Genomic DNA, 21,382 nt, shown 5'->3' with positions numbered 1-21,382 from the left:
AGTTTCAGCCGAGGTTCTGAGCACTAACCCCTGGGTGGCAGTCACAGGTCTGCCACGTTCCTGGCATTTTCAGGGGCACAGACTGTTAGGAAGAGATGAGCTGATGCCAAGAGGGGAGGGAAGGAGAGGGAAGGGCCTTAAGGGGCCAGCAAGTGGGGAGTCAATCTGGACCTGGGATGTAAACTCCAGCTCTTTGGTTCATTCATTCATTCATCCATTCGACAAGGATCTGTGCTGGGCCTGGGCCGTTCCCCGGGAAGGCTGGCTTGGCCCCTGCCTTTGTGGAAGATACAGCCTGGTAGGAGAATCCATTTAGTCTTCACCATGAACCAAACACTCCTCCAACAATTGCTTCTCATTTTCCAGAGAGGGAAACCAAGTCTGCAGAGGTCAGGGGGGGACCCTCTGTTTTCCTGATGGGGAGACCGAGGCTGAGAGAGAGTTTCTGCTCTCAGCCAGGGAGTGGAGGAAGCAGGTGCAGCCCAGCCAGCTCCAGCTCCATGTCACTGCTGTCCCCACCTGCCCCTGTCTGTCCCATGGAGGATTCAGTGCCAAGGCCCAGCCGCCCAGCCCAATGTCCCGCCGGCTGGACGGATGTCAGCAAGGAGACCGCATTTCTCCAGCTGCTTTCCAATCCACCATCTGGGGAAGAGGGGCAGCTTGCAGACACCAGCCTCCCCTTCCTGTGAAATCTGCCTTTTTCGTAGCTAATGAACATGTTTCAAACACCGAGAGCATTTCAAAACACGGCAAAGTTTGTTTTGACAGGACCGGCGCATCTTGGGGAAGCGGGGCCCCTTTAATCAGCCTCCCTCTTTCAGATCCCGCATTCTCCTCTGATATCTGCTGGGTTTGAAATCGGGAGTTCTAGGTAAAGATTCCGGGAAGGTCAGGGTTTGTCAGGCTCTTCTTTCATACACACAGCTCCGTCCGCCACCAAGAGGAGGGGGTGGTGGGAGTCTCAGGGAGGGGCATGGAAACCCAGGCTGCACAGGGCTCTGCCTCTGCGTCTCAGCATCGCCAGGAGATGGGCTGGGATAAGGCCCGGGCTGCGCTGCACACAGAGGTCGCCCTGGGCAGGACCCCCGCTGTCTGTGGAGGCCCCTCCTCCTGCCAGCTTCCCCGACTCCTCCTCAGAATCCCAGCTCCCCTGGCGTCTGGGGATGCATCCTCCAGTGGCCCGCTGCAAGCTGGGGGTTTCTTTGAAATCTCTTGTTTTATCTTCAAAACTCATGCGAGTTGGGCATTGTGCTCTGTAGTGTCTGAGTGGCTGTTGTCAGCGTAGACACCAGGCTTTACGTGACTTATTCCCAGACAAGTTGCCATCACAGGAAGAGGTGTTGTATCTGCTCCTGTAGCTTCACACAGCCCTAGCTGCAGTCCAGGACACCCTGCCCCCAGTGAGACACAGCACCCTGACTTTAAGATAGAAGGGGGAGCAGCCCCTCCCCTGGGTCAGGGGGTCGGGGAACTTGCCGGGAGGCAGGGACCTGAGGACCCTGTGCTGCCCGGCTCAGGATGGGCCAAGCCTCTCTCAGTTAAGGCTTCACTAGTTCCTTCACTTTCTTTACCTTTCCGTTGCACAGATGCTCACCAAGCGTCTGAAAAGTGAGGTGGGTGAGTGAGGCCTTTTGGCAGCTCCTTTTAGACGGGAACTAACAGTAACATCTCTTGTAAGAGATACAGGGTCCAGGTTCCACCCCTGGAGATTGTGGCCCCCAGGTCTGGAGTTGGACTGGAGATCCAGATTTCTAACCAGCCTCTCCAGGCAATTCAGCTGCAGCGTGGATCAGTTCAGTCCTTTTTTTTTTTTTTTTTTTTTTTTTTTTTTTTTTTTTTTTGAGACTGAGTTTCGCTCTGTTGCCCAAGCTGGAGTGCAGTGGTGCGATCTCGGCTCACTACAACCTCCACCTCCCGGGTTCAAGAGATTCTCCTGTCTTGCCCTCCCAAGTAGCTGGGACTACAGGCGCGTGCCACCACACCCGGCTGATTTTTTTAATTTTTAGTAGAGATGGGGTTTCACCATGTTAGCCAGGATGGTCTCGATCTCCTGACCTCGTGATCCGCCCGCCTTGGCCTCCCAAAGTGCTGGGATTACAGGCGTGAGCCACCGCGCCCGGCCCAAGTCCATTCTTGATAGACACGGTCTACTGGCTGTTTCTGAATACTTCCTGGGACAGGCAACTAACTCCCTGCCTCCTCATGGGCCCACTCCTGCAAGGTCCCAGCAGGGTCAAGGCTCAGTTAATCTTAGTTGGGAGGTGGGCAGGTGGCTGGCTGGATGGATGGGTGATGGACAGACTGATGGATGAATGAATGGGGGTTGGATGGATGGATGGATGGACGATAGACAATTATGGATGGTTGGACAGTTGGGTGGATGATGAATGGATGGCAATTTGCAACACTAGCATCTTAGAAGAAAGCTCCAAATTGCATTTGGATGTTTGCCTTTTCTCCGTACACCAGTGGAAATGGGGTAAGCAGAGAGAGCAGTGAGGTGGCAGAGGAATGAGGTGAAGAGAGGAGGGGACGGAGGGCTGGTGCCCCCAACCTCTCTCTGCCCCCGTGCCCAGGCTTTCAATATAAAGCCAGGCTGAGACAGGGATCTCTCGGCCTGCCTTGGAGCTCCAGCAGAGGGAGGAGGTGGTGACAGAACAAAGGGACAAACCTAACATTTGGGTCCTGCTGAGCAGCCGGCTCTCCCTGGCCAGGGAGCCCGCAAGGTGGCAGGGAGCCCGCAAGGTGGCAAAGGGAACAGCACGTGCGAAGGCACAGAGGCGAGTGGAAAAGCGGGCTGGGGCTGGGGCTGGAGTGGCCGCTGTGGGAGGACCCGGGCTGAGGGCCAGGCACTCCAAGCCCTTGCTTTCCGATGGTCCTGGCCAAGGCAGCGCCAGGCCACACCCCGGCCCCAGTGTAGGTGACCTCTCCCCACAGCATCCCTCCTGTAGAGGCCCAGGCAGATCCACAGTGAGCAGAGGAGACTCAGGGTGGGAAGAGCCTGTAGGGTCAGACAGGAAGGGGCTTGGCCAGGGGTCTGAAGGGTTCAGTGTTAGCCAGACAGTGCACAGTGGGGTCTCTCACTGGGGACAAGACTCCCTGCCTGCATCTGTCCCCTGCCATCTCTGTGTGCACCCCATCAGCCCTACATCATTGTCCAACCTGTAGGCACATCCATCCATAGCACCCAGGTGCTGGAATCCACTTACATTTGTCCTGAGGTTCCCACTGTTCACCGAGAACTGTGTGTTTCATCCCATGGTTGGCTACGACAAGCCATCCATTTCACACTGGGCTGTTCCTTTACTTTTGCTCCCTCGTGACCAAAATATACAAGGTGTTGCTACTGGAAGTTGCGATTTGCTGTCCCAAAAGAACCCCACACGTATTCATATGTTGACTGACAGCCCTTTCTGCTGAGTAGCGGTTAGCCCCTGGCTCCGCTCATCAAGTATGCATAGAGGATGACACCTTTCTCATAAGCAGGGCTTTAAGTGAGGGCTGCTGCGCTTGTTTGGGGATTATTGCCATGAAAAGGAGCTTGGTATCCTGATAAAGCAATAATCACATTTCAGACAGTTGAGCTCCGGGCAGCCATCAGTTAAATAAGCAGTGTGTTCAGCTGCAAGGAAGAATTGTGGGCAGTGGCACGCGCCGCCACATAGCTCACAGGCAGGCGGATTCATTCATCCAGTGAGCGGACGCCCACAAGGCACCCACTATGAGCCGTCCTGCACAGGGTACTGGGATGCGGCAACAAACAAGGTCCTGCCCCTGGGGGTTCACAGCCCAGAGGAGAGATTTCCAACACCATTACAGCCTCTCCACAAACTGCGAGGTAGTTCTTCATCCATCTCCATTAAGATAAGAAAAACAAGGCCGGATGCAGTGGCTCAGGCCTGTAATCCAAACACTTTAGGAGACCAATGTGGGAGGATCGCTTGAGGCCAGGAGTTTGAGACCAGCCTGGGCAACATAGTGAGAACCTCTCTCTACAAAGAATTTTAGGTGGGGCATGGTGGCTCATGCCTGTAATTCCAGCAATTTGGGAGGCCAAAGCGGGCAGATACCCAAGGTCAAGAGTTTGAGACCAGCCTGGCCAACATGGTAAAACCCATCTTTACTAAAAATACAAAAATTAGCCAGGCATGGTGGTGTGCACCTGTGGTCCCAGCTACTAGAGAGGCTGAGGCAGGAGAATCACTTGAACCCAGGAGGCAGAGGTTGCAGTGAGCCAAGATCGCGCCACTGCACTTCAGCCTGGGCAACAGAGTGAGACCCTGTCTTAAAAAAAAAAAAAAAAGAAGAAGAAGAAAGAAAAAACGAATATAATCAAGTTCAAAATGTTAAACTTGTTCAGTTTTGTAAAGAACTGTCCTCAGTTTTGAGAAATGGGTTTTCTCAATCATGCCAAGCTGTCTTTTCTTTAAAAATCATAGTGACTGACACTAAATGGTAGCTGGGGGCTTTGTGTTTTTTAAATGCTTCCTTCATGAAATTAAAAGTTACCTGTGTTTTTCCCGAAATCTCCTGACCCGTGAAACCCTGAGGCCTGGGCCCGGTACCTTCTGAGTCCAGCCCCTGAATGGTCCATTCTCCTCCCAGGGTCCTGGATCCCCTCTTCCTCGTGTCACAGGCCACATCTCAGCCAGCCTTTGCCACGCTGGGACTCCAGCTCACCACAGAGACTGGTTAGTACAGCAGCAGCCTCTGTCACATGACATGGTGTCTCCAGGCCAGTGAAAATGTTCTCAGTTTAGCAACCTTAAAAATCCAGGCCAGGCTGGGTGCAGTGGCTCACACCTATAATCCCAGCACTTTGGGAGGCCGAGGCAGACGGATCACCTGAGGTCAGGAGTTCAAGACCAGCCTGGCCAACGTGGTGAAACTCCGTCTCTACTAAAAATATAAAAATTAGCTGGGCGTGATGGCACGTGCCTGTAATCCCAGCTACTCAGGAGGCTGAGGAATGAGATTCACTTCAACCCGGAAGGCAGAGGTGATCGCGCCACTGCACTGCAGCCTGGGTGACAAAGCGAGACTCTGTCTCAAAAAAAAAAAAAATGAATTCCGGGCCTGTGCCTCCAGAATAGCCATCCACTCAATGGTCTGATAGGAGAATGTCAGGTTACAGGACCAGATTCCTGGGCTCCACTCCAGACCTGCTAAATCAGCCTCTTTGCTGAGGTTTTCATGCCTCTGGTGATGGAGAGCTCACTGCCTCAGGAAATCCTCCCATCTTTGCACGGTTCCAGCTCATCCAATATGTGCCCTGCTGCCCAGAGATAACCCTACAGGTGCTGGGAGGTCAGGGCACAGCCCTCCACAATTTCCTCAGTGTTGGCATTTCCTGCGGGGAGAAGAGGGACCCTGAGGACAGGCCCTGAAGCCCTCTGGCTTCCCTCTTGGCAGCAGAGCCCTATCTTCACCATTAACACCTTTTTCCTCTTTCACTTTTTAACTGAGTTATAATATACATACAGTGAAGCTCCTGGAGCCCTTTCCTGGTCACCACTCCTATAGAGTAGCTTTTCCTGTTCTTGAACTTCACATAAATGAAATACAATAATGTGCTGTTTTGTGCCTGGTTTCTTTTACCCAGCATTATGTCCACGAGCTGCATTCATTTTGTCGTGTATAACTGAGGTTTGTTCTTTTGCAGTGCTGTACAGTATCCCACTGGGTGAACAGACCGCAGTTTATCAATTGATCCAACATTTGTTTCCAGTTTTTGCTGTTACAAACAAAACCACTCTGCACATTCTTGATTGTGTCTTTTGATGGACGGAAGCACTCATTTGCGCATCTACCTAGGAGCGGAATTGCTGGGTTATAGTGTTGGCAGTGTTTGGCCATGGTAGAAACCAGCCGATGGTCTTCCAAAGTAGTTGTACCATTTTACCTTCTCATCAGCAAAGCATGGACATTCCAGGTGCTCCACACATCATTGACCTTGTTTTTCTTTAACTTTGGTTTTTATGACTTTAAACATTCAGATGGGTGCGTAATTTTACCTCATTGTGTTTTTTTGTTTTTGTTTTTGTTTTTGTTTTGAGACAGAGTCTCACTCACTCTCTCACCTGGGCTGGAGTGCAGTGGCATGATCTCAGCTCACTGCAGCCTCCACCTCCTGGGTTCAAGGGTTTCTTCTGCCTCAGCCTCCTGAGTAGCTGGGATGACAGGTGTGTACCACCATGCCTGGCTAATTTTTGTGTTTTTAGTAGAGACGGGGTTTCACCATGTTGGCCATGCTGGTCTCAAACTCCTGACCTCAGGTAATTCACACACCTCGGCCTCCCAGAGTGGTGGGTTTACAGGCGTGAGCCACCATGCCATTCATTGTGTTTTAATTTGCCCTTCCCTGATGAGTAGTAAGAAAAGTAGCCTCACTTCGTGTGCTTCTTGGCCACTGGGATATTCTCTTTTGTGACGTGCCTGTTTGGGGCTTTTGCTCATTTGAATAAGGGGGTAGTTTGTCTCTTATGTACTGATTTGCAGAAGCTTTGAAATATGTTCTGTGAAGAGTCCATTGTCAGGTGTATGTGTTGGGATGATTTTCTCCCAGTCTGTGACTTGCCTTTTAACTCTGGTGTGGTTTGATGAACTGAAGTTCCTAGTTTTAATGCCTTGCACACGTTTCCTTTTTGGTTAGTGCCTTTTCCATCCTGTTGAAGAGATTTCGGCCAACCCGAGTCTGGACCGGCTAATTGGCGGGTGGCCATGGGCAGAGCTAAGTGCTCAGTTTCTGGAGCCTGAGGGTCTGGGTTTGAACTAATTCCTGCCACTCTCGTGCAAACCTCTTCACCCATCTGAGCCTCAGTTTCTCCATCTGGAAAATGGAGATACTGCCTCATAGCACTGTTGGGAACAGAAATGAGCTGACACATGGAAGATCTTGGTCAGCCTCCACAGTGATGGTTTTTTCACTGTTCAGAGCCTGATCCTGACTCTTGCAGATTCAGACAGTCCCCTTAAAGGACATGTGGTCAGTTGCTTCCCCCAGCCGGGCCGAGGCATCCCCTTCCCCTGGGCAGCTGGCAGAAACACCAACCCCCAGCTCTCCAGCCCCATCCTGAATCTATTTTTTTTTTTTTTTTTTTTTTTTTTTTTTTTGAGCCCGAATCTCACTCTGTTGCCCAGGCTGGAGTGCAGTGGCGCGATCTTGGCTCTCTGCAGCCTCTGCCTCCCTGGTTTAAGTGATTCTCCTGCCTCAGCCTCCTGAGTAGCTTGGATTATAGGTGTCTGCCACTATGCCCAGCTAATTTTTGCATTTTTAGTAGAGGCGGGGTTTTGCCCTGTTGTCCACCCACCTTGGCCTCCCAGAGTGTTGGGATTACAGGCGTGAGCCATGGCGCCCAGCCTCCCAGCCTGATTCTTGGTCTCAGTGGGTCCAGGGAATCTGCTTCAAGTCCCCGGCACCCCAGGTGTTTAGTGCCCTGCTAGCATGGGAACCTCTAATCTGATCCAACTGCTCATCTGACAGAGGAAGGCACAGGCCCAGAGAGGGAGAAGGGCTGCTCAGAGACCGAGGCACAGTCTCTCCCCAGCTCCCGTGTGCCCTCCCTCCAACCTCACCTCTGTGCCCTGCCCCTGCCCTACATGGAGCATAAGCAGCTCCCCCCTTGCTGTGTTGCAGTGGGGACGCCCTACTACATGTCACCGGAGAGGATCCATGAGAACGGCTACAACTTCAAGTCCGACATCTGGTCGCTGGGCTGTCTGCTGTACGAGGTGAGTCTCTGTCCATGGCTCAGCAGCATTTGGTGGGACATGCATGGGGGGTGCCCAGTTAGGACAGGGCTCACCCTACCAGCTCAGGGTTGGAACCCAGGAATGTCACGTCTGCCTGAGGCATCGGTACCACCAGGGCCCTGTCCTTCACCCTCCTCAGCCCCACGTGGGGCCTGCTCTGCAGGGCCAGGCTGGTGGAGGCTGTTAGGGGGTGGACAGCAGTGGGTGGGGTCCGGGAAGGGAAGACAGAGGGAGCACAGGCCAGGCATCTGATCCCCAGCTGCCCCTGCCCCCGTCGCCCTGGTAACCACATTAACACACTGGCGATTCTGTTCATCGTTTATTATGGGTCAGGCCCGGTGCAGGGCACCTGGGGTCAGGAGAGGAGTCAGACTTGCCTCATGCCCCTGAATCGCTCTCCACTGACAGGTGGCCACCCCCTCCAGGCCCAGAAATGTGGGTCTCCCTAAAGACCACCACCTCTCCCCTGAGCTGTGAAATGGAGCTAGGGGATGGCCACTTTCAGACCTGGTGGCCTGCCTGGACAAAGGGACAGGAACATTTCTGAGTTTCAGTGAGCCCAGACGTGAGACAATAAGAATAAATGGAAGCCCCCCACCCATTTTGTCCAGCCACACTGGGGCCCCAGGTGATGAGAGGTGTGGGGAGCGTGAGCCACTCTTGGCCATGAAGCTCTTGCAGCCACCGGCAGGAGGGAGGCCTAAGTTCTCCGGTGTCCAGGTTGGCAGCCACACAAGCTCCCCACTGTCCCTAGACCACCAAAGGCTGGGTGGCTCCGGGATTCCATCCACCTGGCTGAGCCCCTCCGCATCTATAAGATGGGAACAGGACCACCTGTCTTGCATTGTCCTCAGTCCTGATAAATGACAGACAGGAAAGGGCTCTGGAAACCCCCCCAGGCTGTTAGACACCAAGCCCGGCTTGGTTTTACAGTTGGAACCCTGATTGTTTTTCTCCTTTCCCTGGAGCTGACTTGAGCAGATGTGGGGTCTGGCTTGGAGCTGACGCACTGAAAGAACTTCAGTCTCAGCTGCTGTGTCCGGTGACAGTCCACAGCAGTGACGCTCAGGACAGCGTGTCCAGGGCCTGCCTCGAGTGCTGCGCAGTTGTCCACAGAGCGTAATTGCTCTGTCCCCTTGGGACTGTCGACTCTGAGGCTGACCTCACAGCCCTTGTGCATGAACTTGAGGGCTACGCTGCCCACCGCTGGGCCACGTGGGACCCGCGGCCGCTCTCATGGCCAGGGGGTCTTGTGGCCAGGGTCTTTTGGCGGTGAGATTTCCCCTCCCCACATTACAGATTGAGACTATGAGTTCAAAACTCTGATCTGTTTGCAAGGTTTAAACTTCACAGCATCTTTCTTTTGTTTTTTTGAGACAGAGTCTCACTCTTGTCGCCCGGGCTGGAGGGCAGTGGCGCAATCTCGGCTCACTGCAACCTCCACCTCCCAGGTTCAAGCAATTATCCTGCCTTAGCCTCCCAAGTAGCTGGGATTACAGATGCCCGCCACCCCACCCGGCAAATTTTCGTATTTTTTGATAGAGACGGGGTTTCTCCATGTTAGCCAGGCTGGCAGCATCTTTCTTTATAAGCCAGTGACCTGCCATATTTCATTTTAACAGACTGGCTGGAGGTGTGGTCCTTGTGGAACTGGTGCTTGGGACCCCTTCTCCTGGGGCTCAGCAGATGCGGGTGACAAGAGGGTGGGACCCCTTCTCCCAGGGCTCAGCAGATGCAGGTGACAAGAGGGTGGGACCCGTTCTCCCGGGGCTCAGCAGATGTGGGTGACAAGAGGGTCTGTGGGTGAGTCTGGCCCTGACAGAGCTGGGAAGCAGGCCGGGTGCTCTTTCCAGGACTCCACAGGGCATCGGTTGCAGGAGGAGCTCTTTGAATGAGGACCTAGCTGGAGCAGCCGTGGCGAGTGTGTAGTGGATGGGGAAGGGCCCTGCGGGTGAAAGGGGGATGAGCCATTTGTCCTCCCTGCCTCCCTGTCTCTCCACAGCCCGGCTCCTGGGTGGGTTGGGGCGGCGAGTGTTGAGCAGGGTGTGTGGGTGGGCTCGGGGGAGGGCAGTGGATGTAGGAGAGAATTTGGAGGGAAGTCAGTGTCTTTAGCCATAGGAGATAAGACATGTTAAGTCCAAACTCTTCTGAGACAGGAGGAAACCTGCTGGTGTAGGGCCCTGTGTGCCTGCACATTCCGAACAGCCCCGGGGAGGGTGCGTGCCTGTTATTTTGCGGAGAAGACGTTAAATCCAGGTGGGGAAAGCCCCGGGTGTGGAGAGTTGTTGAGTGCTGCAGAGCCACTGTGCTGCGGTGTGTGTCCCCCAGGAGGAGTCGTGAGTTCCAGTCTCTCCAGGACTCCTCTAAGTCCAGGCAGGTGGCCACTCTGGCCACCAAGGTCGCTGAGGCTAGCAGTAGAGTCACGCCCATGTCACCTGCTAACCCGGCTGTCCCTGGGCTCAGGGCTCCAGCGTCACCGCCCTGCCCCCACCTGCCCTAAGGTCTGAGGAGGGGATGCAAACCCACCTGTAAGTGGGCATCGTTCACCCGGTGTCAGATCCTGAGGGGCAGAGACAGGCGTTCTAGGTCTCCCAAGGCCCGGGCTAATGCCCGCAGCATAGTGGACGGTCGGGGAGCACAATTTTGAATTAGAGCACGTGTCTGTGTGTAGGCAGCTCACTTACCAACTCACTTTCATCCAAATCCCAGCTCCAGGGCCCACCCACGGAAGGATCCAGGCAAGTCAGCCCCTCCCGGGTGGGCTTCAGGTGTCCCATATGTAGAATGAGTTGCCAGCCCACCTTGTCATAGTGAGGAAGGAATGAGGCCCTAGGGGTGAGGTGCCCGAGTCAGAGAAGGCCCTCGGGCCTGTCCACCAGCCGCAGGCCAAGCACGGGCACTTCTGCCCGCCTCCGGCACGAGGCTCCTGCAGCTTGCCACATTTCCCTTTTTGCTTTGGCCAGCGGGAAGCCAAAGTGCGGCCCAGCCTCAGGCCCCGAGGAGGCTCCACTTTGTCCTCCTTTCCTCATGTGTCTTGTCCCTGGGTCAGATGGCTTTTCCTTTCTTTTTCCATTCTGCTTTGTGTTTTTGTAAGCTGCTTCCTGTCTCCCATGAACCATGGGCTCTCCACACATAAACACACACACAGCATATGAACACACACACAGGCTGGCCAGGCTGACAGAGCTGTGCCCACTTCCCCGGGGCTGGGGCCGGGAGGCCAGCAGCTGGCTCCCTCTGCCTGTGCCAGGCCCTCCACTTGAGAACCAGCCCTGTGGTTCCCAGCCCCGTTCCCTGCCTCAGTCTTTGTCTCGGCTCTGCAGAGGCAGGCACAGCCCATCCTGTGCCAGGCCTCACTGAATTCTGGGTCAGGCAGTCCTCCTCCGAGTCCTCATTTGTGGGCACCTAAATGTGCATCTCACAAGGCAGTCCCGCCTTCATGACTCCCTGGCATTGAGGCTCGGGTTACGCCGAGCTGACTCATTTGTTGGAGTGAGTGGGGCTGTGCGGCTCGCAGCTGGCGGGGCTGGACCACAGCCGGGGGGCGGTGAGGGGACGGATCGCAGCCGGGGGGTGGTACGGCGGGAGCTGGGGAGGTACCGATCCCAGCGAGGGGTGGTGTGGGGGGACAGATCGCAGCCAGGGGTGGATACCAGTCAGCAGTAGGAAGTGAATGAAACACAGCAGTCAAGCCCTGAGGGGATTGGCGTCCTCAGGGACGTCAGGCGCTGACCTATCCCTAGCAGCCCCGGCCTCACACAGCAGCAGGCTGCTGTGGCCACCCATAGCCGGCCCATCCAAGGGTAACGGGGCAGGGGGCTGTGTGCCAGGTGACCCCCTCCCCACTCCTGCAGCCCCTAAAGGGGAAGGTGAAGCAGGCATTTCCCCAGCAGACAGGGAGGAGAGCCACATCTGAGCCCACGGCCATGTAATTGGAAAGAGGCCTCCCGCAGTCACGCCCGGAGCCTCCCACCCCACAGCCTGTGGTGTCTTCCAGGGGCACCAGCCTGAAGAGCTGTGACAAAGCCCCCTGCCCTCTCTGGACAACAGCTGAGGATCCTGCACAGGGCACATACCCAGGTCACCTGGGCCCTGGTGACAGACACAGCCGGAGAAAAACTGCCCTTCCCCAAGCCCCAGCGCAGCCTGGAAGGCTCAAAAGCCCCTGTGCTCATCCCTGTGGCTGCAGTGACAGATGCCACCACGCTGATGGCTTCAAGCAACATAAGTTTACTCTCTTAGATCTCGTGGATTCTGGAGGCCAGATGTCCAAAATCAGTCTCGCTGGGCTAAGTCAAGGTGTCAGCGGGCAGGCGCCTTCTGGACGTTCTGGGGGCGAATCTGTTTCCTTGTGTTTTCCATGGAAAATGGAGAGGCCACCCGCGGTCCTCGGTCCCCGCCTCGTGTCACCACAGCCTCTGGTGTGCGTCAGCCTGGCGTCTTCCCCTCTTCTGTGCCCTTCTCTCTCGGGCTCCCTGTCATGAGGGCTCTTGTGGGTACGTTGGGGCCCACCTGGATAATGCCCCCATCTCAGGAGCCAACATTTCATCACAGCTGCAAAATCCTGTTTGCCCTATAAAGTGTCATTTACAAGTCCCAAAAATTCGGTGATGGATGTCTTTGGGGCCCACCATTGAGTCCCCCATACCCTCTCTCACACTTGGGCGTCAGCTATTACCGAGGACCTCCTGTGGCCACCGGAGTTGCTGGCGCTGACCCCAGCTAGTGGGAGCCACCACAAAGCCCCGCACCTGGCCCTCGGGTGGGGCCCCAGCGGATGTCTTGAAGAGGCTGGAATCAGGAGCGCTGGCCCGAACATGGAGTGAATCATGACTCGCAGGCCAGGCGGTGGGGAGCCCCCGGTGGGAGCTGGGAGCAACAATGCCCGAGCTTGGGATATCGGAAGGCTGGGCTCTGTTCTCGTTACCCAGATGCCCATGGAGGTGCCCAGCGGGCTGCCCGCTCTGCAGGATTGATTTTTATCTATGTGGGAGCTCAGCTGCAAGTATGGAGCTAGAGGAATTGGCTCATTCAGTGCCAGTCCCAGGATCCTCATGGGGGGCCTCCTCGCAGCAGCCTTGAGGTGCCCAGCTGGGACTGAGACCCAGCGAGACAGCGGACTCAAGGGGAAGATCTGCGGAGCCTTGGCCGGGACGCCGCTTTGGAATCCTGCTTGGACGGCAGAGCGGCCTGGACGCCCCTCCGTGGTGGAGGAGCAGGGCTGCAGACCTCCTGGCCTCCAGTCACCCTTCAGTCTGGGATGTGCTCGAGAGACACTGGGTGACAAGATGGGTGTCTGAGGCCCTGACAGGCAGGAGTCAGATTCCCCTTGTCCCTCTGACATCTCAGATCACACACCAGCTTCTCTGAGCCCTCCCGGTGGGGGCCGGGGCCCACCCACCCCCTTTTCCTCGGCTATATGTCACCCTGATGACACCAGAGAGAAGGGCTTGGCATTTGAGGAGCAGCACTGAGAGCCATGGCCTCGGCAGTTCTAACGAGGCCCCAGACAGTGAGTCCTCTCTGTTTCGACCAGTCAGAGGCTGGGTGGTCACTGGTAGAAGGAGATCTCGCCGTCCAGGGTAATCGTTCTAATCCCCGCAGCCCAGAGCTTTCTTCACAGCCCGTTGCCCTGATGAGGGTGGAAGGCCCATGGCCGGCAGCAGAGTGGGGGCAGGCTGGGGCGGATGGAGGAGGCCTGTTCCTGGGGAAGGCCGAGAGGGGTCCTCTGGCATAGCTCACTGCTGACCCCATTCAAAAGGCTTTTCTGAAACGATGTGGAGAAAGTGCTGGAAAGAGCAGAGACATGATGGGAAGTGGATGCCAGCTTGGGGGCTCAATGCTCCCCTCAGCGTTCTGGGGCCTTTGGAGTTCCCAGCAGCGAGGTTTATAAAATTCAGATCAAATGGGCATGATCTGAAGTTGAAGATCGGCTGATTCCTCTCCGGGGTCAGCCACGTGAAAAACCAGGGCCTGCGTTCACAGGACCAACACTCAAAATGTCCCTTCTACGCTGCACAGTAACAGTCCAGGAAAATCCACCTTAATCCTCCAGCTGTAACTCGGGGGCACCCAGATCACCCCAGGTGACTGTCCTGGAGTCTCAGCTGCTCTCTGTTATGGCAACAGATGTCCTTTGAAAATGCCCGATTAACCCTTTGCACCCGAGAGTCTCATTTTAATTCCTGGACATGCGTCACCTGGGTGGTGCATTTGGCAGGCTCCCAGCCCGCTCCTGGTCAGGTCAGCAGACCCCAAAATGGGCAGGGCCTCTGCATCCTCACACTTCCCCTGCCTGGCCAGACCCTCCCTGCAGCCCTCCTCCAAGGGTGGGTTTCAGGCTCCACATGGGTTCCCTGGCCTGGGCTCCTGGTCCCGAGGGTGCTGAACCTGGGGCTGAGGAAAGCCCACAGTCTCCAGGCTGCACTCAGCAGCTTCCCCAAAGGCCACCTGCAAACCCAAGGATGGTGCCAGGCTCTGAAGCTCCTCCACGCCCTCCTGAAGGAGGCAGGCCCTTCGGGTCACCAGACCTGTTCATGGATGAACAGAGAATGGGGCAAGACCAGGAAACCCAAGCTGACGGGCACCCTCAAACCCTGCTACCAAGGACTCCTCCCCGCTCAGCCTCTGGGGCGCGAGGACAAGTGACAGTTCCCCAGGTATCCCAGGGCCCCTCGGTAGGCGCCCAGGAGCCCTTGGCCAAGGAGCCAGAGCAGGGTGGACCCTCCGAGGGGGAACCGGGGCCAGACAGCAGGAGGGCACTCGCCCGACGGCACTTCACTAGCCGGAGGCATTGGGCCTCGGGAGGCGGTCCGGGAGGCAGGCAGCCACAGTGAGCTGGAGTGACGAGAAGCTCTTTCCCATTATGGGTTCATAATGGGGCCAGCAGGTGCCACGCTGGGCTGCTGCGCCACCGCTCAGGGCCACTGTGGCCCCTGCACACCCCCTTGAGGAGTCCCCTGTGAGTGCCCTGAGTGGTGGGGCAGCCTGGCAGCACCCTGACAGCTGAGAACTCACAGGGGGCCACCGCCCCACAGGCCTTTCGATCCCCCGTGGCTGTGGCCGGCCTTCAGGGCAGAACCGGTGCCGCAGGCCTCACCTCATCAAAGGTGGTCATGGCCCTGCTGGTGGTGCCTCCTCCGTGTGCCAGCCCAAACCTCGCCACAGGCCTGTGGGTGGGGACATTTTACAAATGAGGAAACTGAAGTCCAGAGACACAGCGAGTGCAGAGCTGGGGCCGGGACAGAGCTAGGGCTGGCTGTGGAGCCAGGCGCTTCCCTCCCACCCTGAAGGTTCCCTCCAACATGCTGCTGCGCACCTCTATCCAGGGGCAGGAGGCTGCCTCCCTCCCTCCTGAACCCTGCTCCCCCTGCCCTGATACCGGCAGCTGGCTTCCACAGGCAGCAGCTCTGCGAGGGGCTGGCAAGAACAGCCACAGTGAAATGCCTCACCCTTCTCCGGCCCACCCCACCCCAAAATGTCAGTCCATAGGTAAGGAAAGCTCTCTGAACATGTGGGGCACAGAGACCTGCCCCTGCGGGCATCTTGGAAATCGCGTTTTATGGAAATAAGACCATGCACTCGGCAACCTGCCACATGGAGCCTGGGTCCCCCGGGCTGAGGTGGGAGCAAGGTGGGAATTAGCTTGCAGCATCCAGCTGCCCTTCTTTATTGCCCTGAAAGTTTTGTCACCGAAACCCTCGTGCCCATTTAATCCAGTGACAGAATCAGGGTAGTGTTGCGCCTGCTCCTCTGTTGAACCCCAGCATGCTCGGTGATTCGGGGGAGAAGTCCTGCTGGACTCGCCGCGGTCGGGACCAGAGATAACCCATGCCCCAATCTGGAGCAGCCTCCTCCTCTCTAGTCCTTCTGAGCCTTGAGGCCGAAAGCTTATCTTCGTTGTTCCTGTCCCTTGCAGATGGCAGCCCTCCAGAGCCCCTTCTATGGAGATAAGATGAATCTCTTCTCCCTGTGCCAGAAGATTGAGCAGTGTGACTACCCCCCGCTCCCCGGGGAGCACTACTCCGAGAAGGTGAGTTTGCAGGAGCCAGAGGCCTCGCCAGCCCCAGGAGGCCACCGAGGCTTATGAGGGCCGCTCCAGAACACCACAGCTGTGGGGCTGAGGTTAGGCTCACTTTACACGGTGCAGAAAGGGAGCTTTCTGGAAAAGTGACTTGGAGAGGGGAAAGTAGGTGATTGCACTGAAGGGGTTTCACCATGCAGCTCCAGTGTGGGACCCCCAGGTAGGAACCAGTGGGACGTGGCCCTTGGCACATCTCCACCTGTTCAGCTTCCAACTTGGTTCTCCAGTGGGAGGCCCTCTGCTGCAGGTCCCCAGGACAGGGTCTGTGCGGTGCCAGACATGGGAACAGATACAGGGGCAGGATGCGGCAGGCCTGGCGTCCCCATACCACCAGTGGTGGCCACTCTGCTCCCATGACAGGAAACTACGGCAGGAGGACTGGTCAGTTTCCTCCTTATATAACAGACTTAACACCCTGGGCTTCTACTGTCAACATTTTACACTGGCTGCAGGAGCCATGGACACAGCTCCCATGGGTCTGGCATGGGGCTGTACCAGTTACTAGGAATGTGCGAATATCTTATTCCTCGGCTCCATCACCTTGAAGATGGGACTAATAATCTCCTTGGTGGATAATCGTGAGGAAGAAAGGACAGGTTTCCTGGCACAGCAGGGTCAAAAGTGTAGATACATGTTCACACACTCTGCACTGTTCCTAGGTGAGTCACCTAACCTCCCTGAGTCTCAGTTTCTTCACCTATACAATGGGGATAATATTAAATCTTCCACACAGGATCAGCATAAGGATTAAGGTAAGGCACCAGGCTAACACTGCCACCACCATCCAAAGTGGCCAATGGATGGGGCCTGGCTCAGTCAGTGCTCACTAAATATCATGTGACCCTTATTTCTATTCAAGGTCAACGCTAGTGGGTGAGTCTGGGGCCTCCCTGGGCCCACCCCATAGGACCACAGGCCATCACCTCACAATAATAACAGCTCATGTTCAGACTTCCTGCATTGAATCTTCCCCTCACCCGTTTACCAATAAGGAACAGACAGACACAGGCAAGTTAAAAAGACCGGTGAGGCAGGATCTGAACCCACATGCGCAGCCACGGAGCCATCGTGCTTCTTGATGGCATGTCTCTGGTGGTGAGGCTCTGGAAGGAGTGCACAGGGCAGGTCCTGGGTGCTGCGCTTGTGTCCAGGCGGGAGGCTCCTCGCGGGGCACCTGTGCTGAGCCTGTGCTTGCTGGCGTTGCAGACTCCAGGGCTAGAGGAGCTCGAGTGTCGGGCGCTGCACAGTGCCCTTCCTCTCCTGGCTCCCAAGTTCTGACCTGCACCTTTGGAGGAAGTATTTCTGCTCCCCAGTGGGAGGAAAAACAAGTTGCATCTCTTTACAAAGTTAATAGTTGCCATTTGCTTTTTTCCTTTCTCATCTTCTGAGTTCGGACTTGTGTATGATTCAGAAGCTTGAAGCTGTGCAACGGGAGCTGGTGACAACTCTGTGCTTTGGCTGTCAGTCTAGAAATGGGAGTCGCCCTCTCTACTTCAGTGATGAGGCTGAAATGAACATTGAAGCCCCTGTCCCAAGTCAGCCCTTTCCTGGCCACGAGCCCCACCTCCCCGGAGCACTGGCTCTCGCCGGGCCCCATGCTTAGGAGTGAGAGGTGGTGCTCAGGAGCCCCCAGCACACCCTATTTTAAAGTTATATCGCCGCTTAGAAATGAAAATAAGACACTTTTATTATTTTTCTCTTGAATTCTGAAAATTTCAAACATGCACTTATTGACAACTGTGCGTTTACTTCATAAATTAGTTCGGGTCACAGACACTTCACCTGAATCTGGTTTTCTTGGGTATTTTAACCTGTCAGAGGCCAACCACAGGTACCTTCCCCCGAATATTGTAAGGTTCAGAAAACAGCTGTCTTGTCCACAGGCGACTTCGGACTCCGGGAGTGGCCTAGCAGGCTGCAGGCCCTGTGTCACCTGGGCTTCTCGGTTGTAAGGCATGCACGCAGGTGCGAGGGGATACCCTAAGGCTCTGTGGCCCAGGGAGAAAATGCCCCATCAGCTGAGAGGAGCCCTAGTCTACAGGAAGCCCAGGCCCCATCCCTCAGCCTAAGGGGCCTGCGCAGTAGACCCCGGGCCTCCAGAACGTCCCGTGGGCCCTTCCCAGTCCCTGAGTGAGTGTGGCCACTGAGACCACCAGAGCCCCCTCTGGTTCAGGACCACCCAGCTTCCTGCTGCTGCTGCTGCTTCGGCTGCTGTGGCCTGCGGGGCTGACCACCCCTCCAGCAGCAGGTATTTAAATGAAAACCAATGGCTGTGAGCCCGTGATGCAGGGTAAGATGTAGGCATTTTAAGGTCATTATTTTAATTACCATTAAAATAATTCATTAAAATAATTGGCACTCCGGCTATCAGAAGAACGGAGGCGATCAGAGGCGCAAGGCGCCCCTCCCCCACCTCGGGGCGGGAGCAGCCTTCAGTGTCTGTATAATTAAAAGCTCCATCTTTCATGAGCACAATAAAGGGGCCAGGGGTGGGCAGACTGCAGCCCCGCTGCATGTTAATGCATTTATTATGATCAATAAGCCCTTGCCTTGAGTTTTGTCCTCTGGTTTGGGCATCTGCGTGACTGACGGCAGACACACGCACACGCGCACACACACAATTTGCCCAGCAGAGACACACACACACACACAATTTGCCCAATGGCGTGGACAGCTACAAGTTCAAAATAATTTGGAGGTTAACCATTCTTAGGGTCTCAAAGCACAGCCTTTGGGACTAGAGAGGCCTGGGAGGGGTACTGGCTAGCCCTTGGGAGCCATGTGGCTGCACACCCCTTACTTGCCCCAGCTAAACACCGTTCTTCAGCTCTAACGGGGACAACAGGACCGTCTAGTTGCTCTGAGGATGAAGTGCCTTCATGCAGACAGACTGTGGGGTGCGGAGCCTCAGTAAGACTGCTTTCTTGAGAATAACACACCATTCTCTCCCCTGCAGTTACGAGAACTGGTCAGCATGTGCATCTACCCTGACCCCGACCAGAGACCTGACATCGGATACGTGCACCAGGTGGCCAAGCAGATGCACGTCTGGATGTCCAGCACCTGAGCGTGGATGCACCGTGCCTTATCAAAGCCAGCACCACTTTGCCTTGAGTCTTCTTCTCTTCGAGTGGCCACCTGGTAGCCTAGAACAGCTAAGACCACAGGGTTCAGCAGGTTCCCCAAAAGGCTGCCCAGCCTTACAGCAGATGCTGAAGGCAGAGCAGCTGAGGGAGGGGCGCTGGCCACATGTCATTGATGGTCAAATTCCAAAAAGTCCTTTCTTTATACTGTTGTGGACAATCTCAGCTGGGTCAATAAGGGCAGGTGGTTCAGCGAGCCACGGCAGCCCCCTGTATCTGGATTGTAATGTGAATCTTTCTTTAGGGTAATTCCTCCAGTGACCTGTCAAGGCTTATGCTAACAGGAGACTTGCAGGAGACCGTGTGATTTGTGTAGTGAGCCTTTGAAAATGGTTAGTACCGAGTTCAGTTTAGTTCTTAGTATCTTTTCAATCAAGCTGTGTGCTTAATTTACTCTGTTGTAAAGGGATAAAGTGGAAATCATTTTTTTCCGTGGAGTGGTGATTCTGCTAACATTTTTATCTACGTTTTATAACTTGGTGAGTGACGATGAGAGCCCCACACCTGGCCAGAGTGTCACAGGCAAAAGGCATCGGGAAGCAGGAGCATCTTCTTGGCAGCCAGGCTGGGCCATCTTCTCCTGGACACCTGCTGTGTACCAGGAATTTCGTCACCTCCTTGAATGCTGGCGGTTCATTTCATGATCAGTGTTAAGCATTTTCCTCCATGGGAAGGAAGCATGGGATATAGAAAAGCGAAGGGCTGTCCTTTACAAATTCTGGTTCTGCAACTTCCTGGCGTGACTTTGGGCTTGGGCAAGTTTCTTAGCTGTTCTGAGCCTTCATTTCCTCATCTGTACAATGAGATTAATAGTACCTATCATCTACCTTCAGGATTGCTGACAGAATTTGAAATAAAATATGCAAGTTAGCTAATACAAAAAGTAGATGATCCAAAAATGGTAGCCACTCACGCTTCACAAACTGAAGTCCATGGACCACGGAAGTCGAGAATTAATGTACACCTGTATCGTGTGTAGGAAACCAGAAATGTGTTCCTTATTTCTTGTTCCCAAACAGGATTAACTGTGAAGACTAATTTATAAATGTGAACCTAAGAAAACTCCAGCTCTGAAGGAAATCATTTGAATTTTGTTTTTGTACGTAAAGTTAACCTTCCAGTTGTCTGAGCTGTCGTCACTGACTTCATGACAGTCTGGCCCTCCAGACAAGAGCAGCGCTGGCATCGGGCAGGTGATTCCTGACACCTGCTGCCTGCAGGCATTCACTGACCAGGCCTTTCCTGGAGGAAACACCCAGGGCCGGGCGGCTGCTGTTTCCACGCGTGGACTCGGATCTGCTGTGACACCGTCAGCCCGACAGTCTCTCCATATGCAGCCTTTCCTCTGTACTTTTCTCCATGGTTGAAATAAAACAGGGTGACTGGGAGTTACTTAGAATTCATGAAGATTTTAAAATGGCTTTGGAGATTTTGCTTTTAAACTAGTAGATTCGAAACTTAAACAGCGTCTGCAGCACAATTTCTTGAGGAACCTTGAAAAACACAACTTCCCAGGCCCCATTCAGTAATCCCAGGATTTCTTTAAGCTCCCCAAATAATTTTGAAATTCATCAGCCGAGTTTCTGCCCTCATGAGGTAATTCCATCGTTCTCCCCAGCCTGCTCCTGGCAGCTGTAACACACGAGCTGGCCTGAGAGCAGATTCACCCTGGAATGTTCTCTCCACAGAACAATCAAGTCCCTGTCACCGGCCTAGTGCTTACCACTGAAGATTTTTCTGATTCCAGACCAACTTTTTGCCAATATTCTGCTTCCAGCTCTCTGAGCCCCTGCCGTGTCTCCCCAACACTGCCAGCCCCAGCACGCAATCAACCTACTTTGTGCATGCCACCCGCTTTCCACACTGTGAGAACAATCTGCCCAATTGGACCCTCTGGAGGCGCACGATCTCAGCCACTCACCAGGCCGGAGTGTTTGTGAAATGATCATGTCCTACTTATTACAAAACCGTAACCCCAAAACATTCCTTTTATTTCTGTGAAACCGGCCAAAGTGAGGTCCACCCACCTTCACACAGCTCTGGCGGTGCACCTGCTCACCTTCTCTTGGTTCTCAGAACTGAGCTGGGCTTGAGAACACAGCTTTGGCTTTGCCATTTCTTTCCTACTTGGCTGCTGAGGTGGAGGCTGTGCTGCACTTATCACCTCATTTCAAAACCAAACCAAACCTGAGGCCACCCCAAACAAATTCAGCCAGCAAAAAGGGTAGGTATGGATGGTCACCTGAAGCCTCAAGGGAGTCCACTCTGACTTCTGACAGCAGACAGAACCTATCTGTCCCCAGGAGGGGCGCATGGCTCCTACGCTCTCCTCTGAGCCTAGGCCAGTGCTCAAGGAGGATCAGCACCCTGAAGGGCCAGGCCAATGGCCTTAGCAGCGCCCTAC

At 54.9% G+C, this 21,382-nt stretch overlaps 1 protein-coding gene across 7 annotated transcripts in view; it reads left to right on the top strand.

Annotated features, from left to right (window-relative positions):
- Positions 1 to 20,395, top strand: part of NEK6 (NIMA related kinase 6) — a 95,243-nt gene extending 74,848 nt beyond the window's left edge. For 6 of the 7 annotated variants that reach the window (XM_003808062.5, XM_008960141.4, XM_057298641.2 and 3 more), the window contains exons 8-10: positions 7,637 to 7,731; positions 15,671 to 15,784; positions 18,792 to 19,415. In XM_003808062.5, coding sequence (XP_003808110.1) covers positions 7,637 to 7,731; positions 15,671 to 15,784; positions 18,792 to 18,902 — 320 coding nt within the window. In that variant the 3' untranslated portion in view covers positions 18,903 to 19,415. Of the gene's footprint in view, positions 1 to 7,636; positions 7,732 to 15,670; positions 15,785 to 18,791 lie in introns of all 7 variants that reach the window. The other variant, XM_034929031.3, reaches the window with a different exon arrangement.
- Positions 20,396 to 21,382: the final 987 nt, after the last annotated feature.

This window comes from Pan paniscus, chromosome 11, assembly GCF_029289425.2.
Source record: "Pan paniscus chromosome 11, NHGRI_mPanPan1-v2.0_pri, whole genome shotgun sequence".
In the NCBI taxonomy this organism is placed as follows: Eukaryota; Metazoa; Chordata; class Mammalia; order Primates; family Hominidae; genus Pan; species Pan paniscus.
This window is presented reverse-complemented; position numbering and strand designations above follow the sequence as displayed.